Source organism: Periophthalmus magnuspinnatus, chromosome 10, assembly GCF_009829125.3.
Source record: "Periophthalmus magnuspinnatus isolate fPerMag1 chromosome 10, fPerMag1.2.pri, whole genome shotgun sequence".
Lineage (NCBI taxonomy): Eukaryota > Metazoa > Chordata > Actinopteri > Gobiiformes > Gobiidae > Periophthalmus > Periophthalmus magnuspinnatus.
Genome location: NC_047135.1, coordinates 16830947 through 16843634, shown reverse-complemented (window position 1 = coordinate 16843634; position 12688 = coordinate 16830947). Strand labels below are relative to the sequence as shown.

At 41.8% G+C, this 12688-nt stretch overlaps 1 protein-coding gene across 1 annotated transcript in view; it reads right to left on the bottom strand.

Annotated features, from left to right (window-relative positions):
* Nucleotides 1-473: 473 nt before the first annotated feature.
* The window catches only part of LOC117377308 (melatonin receptor type 1A), a 30085-nt gene continuing 17870 nt past the window's right edge, over nt 474-12688 (bottom strand). Inside the window, exons 2-4 of the mRNA XM_033973691.1 lie at nt 8938-9679; nt 4675-4696; nt 474-905 (exon numbers count right to left, since the gene is read on the bottom strand). Coding sequence (XP_033829582.1) covers nt 474-905; nt 4675-4696; nt 8938-9679 — 1196 coding nt within the window. The remainder of the gene's footprint in view (nt 906-4674; nt 4697-8937; nt 9680-12688) is intronic.

The following is a 12688-nucleotide window of genomic DNA, read 5'->3' as shown; positions in this document are numbered from 1 at the left end:
GAAGAGAAAATAAAATACAACCTGATTGGTAGTATCGATTTAAATTACACGCATCATTAAAGTTTTCTGTTTTTTTTTCTCTTTTCTCATTTTATAATTTTTTTTGTCTAATCAAAATGCTCAGCAGCCCACTCCATGCCCAAGCCGTTGCTGGACGCATCCGCGCCATCAGCCGCCACCCAGAACATGAAATGGAACTCACTGAGGTTGAAGTCTGCTCATCTGGAGCATAAGTTATGTTACAAACGAGTCATCGGAACTCACTATTTGACGCATAGCTTTTAACAGACAGGGGACCACACAGGAGCACAAGATCAAGATCATGCCTACAATTATGGCCAGATTGATGAGAACATGTCAAACATTTAACCTTCAAGACTCCCCCCCCCCGAAAGAGGGAGAAGCAGCAGCAGGCTCAGGAGCCATGTAAAAGCAAAACAATACCCGTGGATGTACGATGGGAGATCAATGTGTCAGTTTCGATTACCACGAGGCCTCAGCACACGGTCAGTAGGTTCAGGAATGCGGAGTTGTGTCCGTGAACCAGGAGGTCTCCCTCGTGGCTTGCGTCCGCTGGGACCCGCCAAAGGGTCTGGTCCGGTCTCAGTGGTGAGGGCAGCGTTTGAGTCTACCCCTTGTTGCTCGGGAGCGGTGGTGCAGCCCTCGCCAGGGTCACACGATGGTTCCTCGAGTGGAGAAGGGACAACCCGACAATGTGAAGCATGAATCCAGGTGCCCTGCTCTGCAACTTTCACTGCCGTGTCGGTGATGAGGAGAACCACGTAAGGTCCCACCCAGCGTTGCGAGTGCCAGTGTTTGCGTCTGGTTTCCTTGACCAGAACAGAATCTCCCACTCGGATATTGTGCAGTACAGCCTCAGCTGCCGTTGGCAGGGCAGCTTTAACCTGTACAGAAATAGAAGACAAGAGTGCATTAAGTTCCTTACAATATGCCAAAACATTGTCATCGCACAAGGAGCTGTGTGGAAGTTCCCTTGGAGGTGGGCCAAGACCAAGATTTGGGGGTCTTGCAAACAGTATTTCAAACGGACTCATGTTACATCGGGATCGCACCCTCATTCGCATATACATGAGAGCAAGAGGGAGAGCTTTGATCCATGAAAGTCCTGTGTCTTCACAGATTTTGGCAAGTTTGCGTTTCAATGTGCCATTTTCCCTTTCTACCATACCCGCAGATTCAGGGTGATAAGAAGTGTGTTTGCGGAGATCAATACCTAAAAATCGGCCCATCTCCTCAACTATCCTGGCCACAAAATGCGTCCCATTATCACTTGATATTTTTTCAGGAATGCCCCACCGTGGCACAATCTCAGTTATGAGTGCTTTAACCACGGCATGACTTGAAGCATGTTTGCATGGGAACGCCTTGACATGTCGTGACCAGGCATCAACTAAAACCAAACAAAATCTCTTACCTTCACATGGAGTGAGTTCAATGAAATCCATTTGGATGTGTCCAAACGGTCGATTTGGTGGTGGGTGCGCTGCTTGCGGGATTGGTTTAGTCCTACCTGGATTGTGTGCCAAAACTTCTGCACATAAGCACAGAAGCCCTTTGTGAACCAGTTTTGTGTGACCAGATCAACCATTGCCCCCTTTGAGGCGTGGTCACGGCCATGAGACAGTACTGCCATGTGCCTGAAAAAGTGTTTGGGGAGGCAAGGCTTGTTGTCATCAAAGATTCCCAGCCATTCTCAATTGTGGAGGATGAAGGTTTTGTGGAGTTGATGAAAATTGTGGATAAGGTGCGTTAACATTTTTGGTGTCCTAGATTTTAGTCCAATACAGTAGGTTTAGTACTTTTCATGTCTTTGTTTTTTCCTCCTCAGGCCTTGAAGGAAATGGTAGAGAAAAAAATACAACGAGGCAAAGGAAAAAACAAAAGAACAGCTGCAGAAGGCTTCTGCTTTGAGCCTCATCTCGGATATGTGGACCTCCATAAACATGGATGCATACTGGCTGTTTTGATGATGACCAGTTGTGTAGCACTCTTCTAGGAGTTAAACACTTCCCACAAAGCCACACTGCTGAAAACCTTGCAGAAGGACACATTAACCTGATGGAGGAGTGGGGCATCAGAGAAAAAAATAAATTTCTTATAATGGATGGTGCCTCTAATATGATAGCATGCGCAAAACACTTAAATGTCAGACATACTGTCTGTGTAGCACATGCCATTAACCTCATGGTGAAAAAATCTTTAGATGATGCTGCAGGAATGAATGAGCTGCGAACGAATGCAGAAAAGTTGCCACATACTTCAGAACAAGTACCACTGCAAAAGAGCGACTGTTCCAACTCCAACTCCAAATGGGAGGACAACCCCTTAAGATGATTATTGAGGTGAACACATGTTAGAACAGCACTTTCTTGATGTTCAAACACGTATATGAATTAAAAGAATCAGTCAGCACAGTCCTCACCACAGTGAACACTGATGTAGCCCCATTAACAGCTTCAGATTATGATATTATGAAGGAAGCACTCGTTATTTTGGAGCCATTTTACGAGGCTACTGTGGAGCTGTCGAGTGAGAAAAAAGTGTCTTCCTCCAAAGTAATTCCACTGATGGCCATGGTGCATCATGCGGTTGTTAACAGATCTTCTGAACTCACCAATATAATTGCAAAAAATCATGCTGAAAACCTGGCAAAAAGACTAACAGAGCATATTTTTCGTATGGAAACAGTAAATATGTTAACATTGCCAACTCTCTTGGATCCTAGGTTCAAGCATTTATCTTGAACCATTCTAAGCCATGTGAAAGCACAAGAAGCAATTAATCGATTAAAAAACGAATGCGTGCAGCTTATGAGAAGCGCCACATCTGCCCTCCTGGACCCAGCTGAAGCTGCCCCTCTGGATCTTTCTGGCAATTCGGTTAAGAAAATTACTTTATATTTTCACATCAAGAGTCCTAACTCTATATAGGCTATTGTTTTATACTTTTCTTGTTAATAGGTTCCCTTTGGAAGCCTTTTGACCAAACAGTTGAGAGCAGCCAAAGCAGCTCCAGCATTATTGCAGACACAACTATTGAAGTTGATCGCTACCTCACTGAAACAAACGTTCCAAGAACAGAAGATCCAATAGTGTACTGGAGCAGAGCAAAGTGCCTGTATCCAAATCTTTATAAACTTACAAGAATTTATTTGTGTTCTCCGGCATCTTCAGTGCCATGTGAAAGAATATTTTCTAAAGCTGGAGAAATACTTTCTAAATAAAGAAATCGACTAAATGGGGATAGTTTTTTTTGAATAAAAATGAATGAAAACAAGATTCCAATTTCAGGCATGTTTATTGTAACCCCGTTAATAACAATGAGAATATGCATTTTCTATTTCAAGAGCATGTCCTGTTTCAATCAAACCACCTAACATTTGCTATACATTAAATCAACACCAGATGGCAGTATTTTGAAGCTTCACTAATGAACCTCTTGGTGAAGCAATAGTCAGGTACGCTCCAATGGTTCATGGCGCTTCATTTTTCCCATCACTAACCATCATTAGTGTACAAAAATAGAGCTGGAGTAGTCACATTTGACACGCCGACGATCTGGCCACGAGTGTCTGGTCCTGGCTCCTCTTATCCATGGCAGGTGGCGATGATTGTGCTGATGGGATGCAGGTGTGCGCCGGAGGAGCCAGGAAACTGCCCAGCTCCAGTTTCAGGCAGGTGAGGGAGGGGAAAGAGCACACAGGGAACAAGACGATGGCCGTGTCCCAATTCGCCAAATGCACCTTTTGAAGGGTCCCTTCGAAGTACTCTTCAAAGTGTAGTTTGAAGGTTCCGGTCGAGAATCTGCCCTCCTCAGTGTAGCCGCCATCTTGCTGAAGTGGGACAGGCTCACACCACGGACCGCACTTCCACCGCTGTCTTTGAGCGTACGATACGTACATTACGTACGTTATTTTTAATGATTTATTATTTAATAGAAGAAAAGTCAAGATGTCGTCGTCACAGCCATTTCTTTCTGTTTAGATTGAATATCAATAGGCAATTATAACGTTCGAGGTGATTTTTTATGCTACTTCATAACTTTAACAAAATATACCTTGTGAAAATGTAATAACAGAGACAGAGGTAACAATATAATTTTGACATTCATAGTCTATAAACCAGAGAACAGTGATTAGTTGTACATATAGTGGGATATTGCAGTTTAATGGTTCGGTATTTTGGCCAGTGGCTACACCACTTTAATAACAGTAGAGGGCACTGTTTCCCTTCTATGCCGTGCCAGTTCTGTTCATCTGATTATTATAAGGTATTTTCTAGCAGTGCAGCGCTACATCAAGCTAGTGTCTTGATTTACTAACACGAAAGTAAATGACACGTGCCCAGGAGGGGGTGCAGACGTATGGAATGTACAGAACTCATGAAGATTTTGTGCACGTCTCAGGACTCTCTTCTGTCCTTTCCGGAGAGTCCGTTGCTTCATTGTTCACATTACCCGTGTGCAACTCATTAAACCTTCTGACTTTATGTTTCAGTCTCTTGGTCTTTGACGCTTACAACAGAGACGAACATTCTTACATTATTCTTATTGCAGTAATAATTTTTTAATGATAATAATGTCTTCTTATTGTCTAGCAATAACTGCACATTCCTTTATTCCATGTAACTCCCCTCCTTTTTAATCATCAAACACACGGCCTGTACAGATCTTTATTCAGATTTAACAGTTTCATGTTGCTCTGTTGTAGATGAGGTAAACCAGTACGAACATTTGAACGTGTATTGCGCAACGGACTCCATTTTCTTCTCTTTTTTTCGTAGCCACAGTGCATGATGGGATATAGAAGTGCATGGATGCACACTTCGGTTACGTCCGATCTCCATGGAAACGGTGCAAAGGGAAGGGCAGGTTTGTTGGCCGCATTCAGTAGGGTGGGTTGAAATGGGACGGCCCTTGTCGCGCCGGAAATTACGTAACTGCCCTTTGATGCACACTTCGAATGGTAATTCTAAGGCCAGGTGGGCGAATTGGGACACGGCCTAGGAGCAGAAAATACGTGCATCATAACACCTGCTCAAATGAGAATCTAGTTTCAATAGTAGGTTTAGTATCGGTTTAGTAACTGTTTTTGATACTTTTGACCTTAGCGCTGAATGAGAGAATACTCACAAGGAGATGTCTTTTACATTTGAGAGACCCCATTATATAAATTAGAATGAACATGTCCTGATATGTTTTACATTTTAAGGATTAAGTTTTAATCATAACAGCTTTTATGATATCTTAAAATATAAAATAAGTCTCAGACCAATTCACAGTGAGTTCCTTTATTAAGACACACAGGGCCAGGTCTCTCCATAGACACAGAATATGAAAACAATTAAATCATTATAAATAAAAACAACTGTTGTAATCCATGGCAAATATTATCAAGTTTAAATATATACATTCATTATACATATACATTTATTGGATTATTATGAGTGCACGTTTGGAATAGCCCGAACAAAAACAACCCCCCACCCCCAAAAAAACAAACAACAAAAAACAAAACAAAAACAAAAACAAAAAAACATCAGATAGTTGAAGCGATAGTATGTAACTTTCTGAAAGTGGAAAGTGCATGATTCCATGGAATTAGAAAGCCATAAAACCATACTTTGGAACATTCCCATAGAGACTGATAAGTTTTATGTTATACTGTGGAATATTATAGTCAAAGGAACAACATTTCCATGGAAACCAACAGGAGGAGGCCCTCCTCCAGGCCAAATAAGAGTCAGGTTTGTGGAGATGCAAGCACATTCACAGTAAGGACGAATGTTTTTTCTGTTTTCCAGTGCACTATACACATCAATCAAGAAAAACATTATTTTATTTTAGTCTGCTTTTTGCAAAAAGTTATATACGATTGCTTTAAATAAAACAAAGAAAATAGAAATGAATAAATAAATAACAGTTCAAATTTTGCATCAAAACAATTACATTTCAGGATTCCAATACATTTGGCAAAAGTTAAAAACAAAAAAAAATCTTTTTAGTATGAATACTGACGTTTTTATATTTGTAATTTCTGCTTCAAAATAAATTTAAATTAAAGGTCCATCATTTTACATTCTGTACTGGTTTACTCTTAAATTGGTCATTGCTTTTGTAAAATCTACTTAAAGTTTTCTGTAAGTTTAGTTGATGGCAGATGTTCCAACCTCCCCCTCACCTGGCCCCTCACCTGGCCTCTCCCCCTCACCTGGCCTCTCCCCCTCACCTGACTGCTGTGCCCTGCTCTGCTTCACCCGGCGGCTGTTCCACCTATGCTGCTGTGCTCCGCTCTGCTCCATCCGGCGGCTGCTCCACCTATGCTGCTGTGCTCCGCTCTGCTCCACCCGACGGCTGCTCCACCTCTGCTGCTGTGCTCCGCTCTGCTCCACCCGGCGGCTGCTCCACCTATGCTGCTGTGCTCCGCTCTGCTCCACCCGGCGGCTGCTCCACCTCTGCTGCTGTGCCCCGCTCTGCTCCACCCGGCGGCTGCTCCACCTCTGCTGCTGTGCCCCGCTCTGCTCCACCCGGCGGCCGCTCCACCTCTGCTGCTGTGCCCGGCTCTGCTCCACACGGCGGCCGCTCCACCTCTGCTGCTGTGCCCTGCTCTGCTCCACACGGTGGCTATTACACCTCTGCTGCTCGTGGCTTCTCTGTTGATGAAGTGCGTGCTGAGCTGCGTCCCCGCAAGTCTGCTGGTCCTGATGGGGTAGCACCTAGGCTCCTCAAGGAGTGTGCGTCCGAGTTGGCCCTGCCTCTTAAAACTATTTTCAACCAGAGTCTTCGTACTGGACAAGTCCCAGTCCAGTGGAAAACGTCATGCATTGTTCCGGTCCCTAAAGTAGGGAGGCCGACAGGGGTAAAGGACTACAGACCAGTTATGAAGACTTTTGAGAGGCTTTTACTTCGGATTCTCAAACCACAGGTGCAGCAAGCTGTGGACCCATTACAGTTTGCCTGTCAGGAGGAAACGGGGGTGGATGATGCGGTCTTATACATGTTACCCAAAACTCTCTCGTTCCTGGATGGGACAGGGGGGTATGTTAGACTCATGTTCTCATCTATCTATCTATCTATCAATCTATTTGTTCAGGCTCACCTGTGCTCTCTGGTCTCTCTGGTCTGGTCTGTGCCAGGCCAAAGCTGGCAAACAGTCGGTCATTCTAATTACAGACAGTGGCTAAAAAGTCTTTTAAAGGGGGTCTGAACAAACACAGAGACACAGACACATACAGAATGTCAAAAACAAGACATTAAAGTGAATAGCAGGAGGTCATGTGAGGCCAGAACATTACAAAGAACCGAGAGTTTAAACTGAGCTGGAGAATGTGGCAGAATTCTATGCTGGAATTTGCTGTTTAACTGTCAGATTGCAGATTTGTTGACCTGACTGATGCATGATATCTCTGTAATTACTGGGCCTCTCCACATAAAACTGACACAAAGTTCAACATCTTCCCTATCAGTATAAATAAACAAAAGTGAAACTGTTTTGTCACAGTAGCTTTAGAAAGTGGTGCCATTATTCAACTCCAAAGACATGGTTGTTGTCAGTAGAGGATTAATATGGCAAGTATGTCATTTTTACATTTTGCCACTGGCAGTTAAACAGCAAATTCTACCATAGGATTCTGTCTTCCAGCTCAGTTTAAACTATATAACTTTGTTGTAATGGCACGTGACCTCAGCCCATTCTCATTCAGGTTCTCTGTTGGTGACACAGTGTTGTGGTCAGAACTTTACTTTTTCGTATTTTAATATCTTCATAAAAAGCATAACTTCAGCAGTGCCCTCTAGACGCTGGTCTGGGAAGTCCACAATGCAATACTCATAATGGTTCATATTCAAAATGAGGTCCAGTCATAAAAATGTCTTAATTTCTCCAATGAGGAAGTGAGATTGTCCTTTCAAAATAAAGTCTTTACTAAGCATAGTTCTTCATCACAGTGTTAACGTCCATGCTACGTGCACAAATTTGAAAACAAAGTCAAGTGTGGGCCAGTTTACTTTTGTTGTTTTAAATTTCATTCCAGAGTTTAGGTAGCTCTGTAACCTTCCTGCTTGTCTCCATGGAGATATGCTTTGCCTGTTCCACAATAGGGCATTAAACTTCCAACAGGTATCTGTTCAATTACAGGTGTTTTCACTACAAAACTTGCAAAACATGCATTCTCGCTGTAAGCAGATTTGCCTCTCTGCATATCTTAGCTGTAATTTAGCCTTGTGGCTGCTTGTCTCCATGGAGATAGATATGTTAAATGCCATACTGTGGAACATTCCAGGCAAAGCACAACCAAAAAATGTACATAGTGCAGCTTATTTGAAAACATTTGTGTTCAATTGATTATCTGCACCTTTTCAGAGCCTTGCTACAATCAATTATTTGATTCAATTTTTGTTTTTTCTATTGGAAATTTATTAGAAAAATGCTATAAAATTGATACAGGAAAACTGGCTCTAGTCTCAATTGGAGAGAGGTGCAATCAATACATCCATCCATTTTCTTCCACTTTTTCTGGGGCCGTCTCATGGAGACAGCAGTTTGAGCAGGGAGGCCCAGACTTCCCTCTCCATACACACATCCTCCAGCTCTTCCCAGAAGATCCTGAGGCGTTCTCAGGCCACATAGTCCCTCCAATGTGTCCAGGGTCTTCCCTGAGGTCTCCTCCCTGTGAGACGTGACAGAACACCTCTCCAGGAAGGCGTCCAGGAGACATCCAGAATAGATGCCCGAGCCACCTTAGCTGGCTCCTTTCGATGTGGAGGAGCGGTGGCTCTACTCTAAGCTCCTCACAGGAGGGGCAATCAATACATTATACTGAAAATTACCAATATTTTGCAGAAACATACTACTACATATTACATATTTCGATTTTCTTAAGTCTTTCCTCTCAGCAGTGAAACCTAAATATTATAAGGACAATCCTTTTGTACTCCTTCCTGAAATTATGATTTAAAACTCCATAAACTACTGCATTCAAACAGCTATTAAAATACGCCATAAAGTAGCTAGCCGTGAACAACCACTCTGGTATGGCCGTCCCTAACCGTGAGTCCAGCGCTACTGCTAACCCAATAAAGTTCAACGGCGCCCAGCAAACTGCGAAGAGTACAAAAACCACAAACATTGTCAAGAAATTTCTGATATCGTGTGGTTTGATTTTCGCTCTCGTGTCTGGCTTCACTCTGCTGCGAACTTGAATAACCAAAATCCAAATTCGAAGGTAGCAGTATGTGACGATTCCGATTGGTAAAATGAAATGGACGACAACTACAGTTATTGTGTAGAGTGAACTGACAGATTGGGCAAAAGTACAGGAATAAACTCTCGGATCATACTGCAAAGACTCGACAAACCAATTTGGCACGATAGCTAGAATAGTTAGTACCCAAACTAACACAACATAGCACATTGTATTAGAATTGGAGAATAGTTTGTCGTATTTGAGGCTGTGGCAGATGTAGCAGTAGCGGTTGATAGCGATTCCGGTGATGTTAAAAATGGATCCGATCACACTGAGTCCCATCAGGAAGCCGCTGATCTGACAGTGGAGGTATCCTGCTATCCAGCCGTCGTTAAAGATGGCTGACAGGACCAGAGGGTAAGGGTACAGCGCCACCACCAGGTCAGCCAAGGCGAGGCTCACTACAAAGGCATTTCCTGCAAGAAGAGAGAGAGAAAGAGCACTGATAAATATAGATGCTATGAAGCTCAACAGTGACGACCCATTCCCTGGTTCCAGCACATTTTCCATTCATTTTTCCCCAAAAAAATGAGACCACATGCTGTCTGCATGTAATTGTAAATAATTTCATCTTCAGATAATCACTGCCCTTTAGCATTCTGTTTTTTCCACATTACTGTGAACTCTGAAAAGTTATGAAAAGCACTTATAAACTATTATGGTTAATATTTAGTATGCTCAGAATGCATAAGGTAAGTGAGGAACAACTTTGGATCACTGCAAACTATTTAAAATGAACTAGTTCTGTTTTTCATATTTGCTGCTACAGTGGTGGAGGTGAGACAGAGGAGGGTTGGAGCTGAAATGGATGAAGAAGGGGAGACAAGCAGGTGAAAAAAGTACGTACTGCCTATCAAAAAGTCCTCATATATAAAAAAAAAAAAAAAAAATAATAATAATAATAATAATAATTGTATATATAAATAATTGTTTGACTAGTTGACTAATATATGAAAACTCATTCAATTAAAAAAATATATTGATTTATTGCAGCCACGCATTAACTGTGTATTTTTGTGATAGCAACTAGAAGCAAATTTCCCATGATGATAAAGTGTATCTGTATCATTTGCATTTAAGCGATATCTTATACACCCTCTGCTCCACCCGCCTGTCTGCACCTCCCCATTAAATCCTCTTGTTCACTTTCGCACAGTTGTTAATACACGTCTCACTCACAATCAGCTCAGTGCACGGAGGGCCTATTAACCTCCTTTCGAGTCCTATTAAGCTAATGCAGAGACTTTATTTGGCTGCAGCCCTTTCACCACAAACACTCCAATCACAGCGTAGTATGCTAAGAAGAGCCAGAGGTTCAGCGGCTGGCTAAGGTGAGGCATCAGGTGCATACCGATTGTCTCATTAGGGCTATTAGAGCTCACCTTTTGATTAAAGTAAAGACTGAGTGAAGAGGAGGATGAAGATGTGTTTTGATTATGTTTTGTAGCAGTAGTGATTTCATCAGTGTTGGACTGGGAGATAAATTGGAGGGGCCCCTCATAAAGTCTGCAATGTGCATTAAACAACATGTAGTGCAGGCCCACCGAGATGACTTGTGCCCAGGGCCCAGAATTTGGTGCTACGCCACTGCAAAAGGGTGAATTCACTTTCACCACATCAAACCTGGGATTGAACCAAGAACTCGAAACAAAAAACTAGACCAGCACTAAACCTGGACTAAACCTGTACTCGAGCTGGGCCAAACCATGTCATCTTGACTTAAGTGCAGCCAAAGTAGGACGCATTCAATAATTAGTTTATTTAAAATGATAGAGCAAAGAAAATATTAAAGGGGCACTATGTAAATTGTTAGGTGAAGGGTTCTGAACCTTCTTTTCTCCAGATTATTATGCTCCTGCATAAATTGCATAATTTCCTTCATAAACAACAAAGGCTGTGTCTGAATGTCCACACTATTCCCTAGTTAGGGCACAATTTAGGAGTCACACCATTTTTAGAGATTTTCGAATTTCCAGTTGCACTCAAAATTTCAATGAACCTTGAAAAGTAGAGAGCGTCAGTGGTCACTAGACCAGTCAATATAGACCACAATGCATTGTGAGAGTCGGGAAAACAACAGCACCATGTCGGGTCTTTAACTGGACACCACACGACTGACAGAAAACCAGATAGAAGCGTAAACCATTTACCTTTGCTTGAGCTGTTAACCGAATGATAATTTCGACATCTCAGATTAAAAAAAAATTATAATCCAGTCAGTTTTTGTAAGAGCCAACTTGATAAAAACTTGTCTGGTTATTACTCATCCATATATATTTGTGTGCCAATTGAATCTGATCATTATTCATGACAGAAATCAAGTTTTCTCAGAGTTTAGTGGCCCTTTAGTGGCCCACCCAGACACCAGTCTCACGACTAGACACCTGAGTCTTGCTCTGTGAATGAGTGCACTATAGAGTCCATAGAGTGTGGGGACATTTGGACACAGCCATGATCCCCTGTCCCTTCTGCATAAAAACTGATAGTAGTTTTTATGCAGTTTATCTCTGTAGAGTAGATCTGTACAAACATATTCTGAAATTTGATTCTTGTATTACAGTAGTGTGTCTATTCTCCTATTACTCAAACATAATTAGCTAATTTTTCCTTGTCAGGAAAAGTATAATAAGATATTTTTTCCCAAATCATTTGGCTCTAAAGTCTAGCATGTCCTATTGATTCAGTTGTATTAAATATTGACTCCAGTGCATCTCTCATCATGTATGATGTCTGTAAACTACTGACATCATACATGATGTCTGTATACAGACATCATGTATGAGACACCACTAATACTACATTGGCTTTAATGTGCCTTTCAGCACACCCATGGTGCTTTACAATGCTGCACAGTTATTAGTGCATTGTGAATTTACTCCATATAGTATTGTAGCCACAGCTACCTTGGGATAGACTGACAGAAGTGAGTCCTTTTAGGTTTCATATGAAATGGTTTTGTAATTCAGAATAAATCAGCATTACAGTAGTTATTAGTAAAAGTTAAATTGGATTTGAACATGTTTACCTCATCTTGGGACACTGATAGGCCATGCGTATAGAATTTCCAAATCAAACTGTTAGTTCCTTTCTCCATTAGTGTATTTGTACACCTCACTGCCCTGAACCTGTTTTGAGTCCTTCTAATCAAACCTATGACAGATCATTTCACTGGAGGCATTATATTAAAATCCATAAGTGAAGTCAGATCAGAGCACACTTTTCATCAAGCCCTGAGTTTGACAGTCAATGGATAATAAGACACAGGGTGTAATGTGTTTTGTATTGATTTAAAGAAAAACAGGTCCTACATTTTTCTAAAATTGGTACTATATTTTTATAGATTCAAATGTATTACGACTAATGACTGACACTTTTTTTTGCATTTAAAGGAACTGCACCTGATTTTTCCCCATTATATTTGGGCT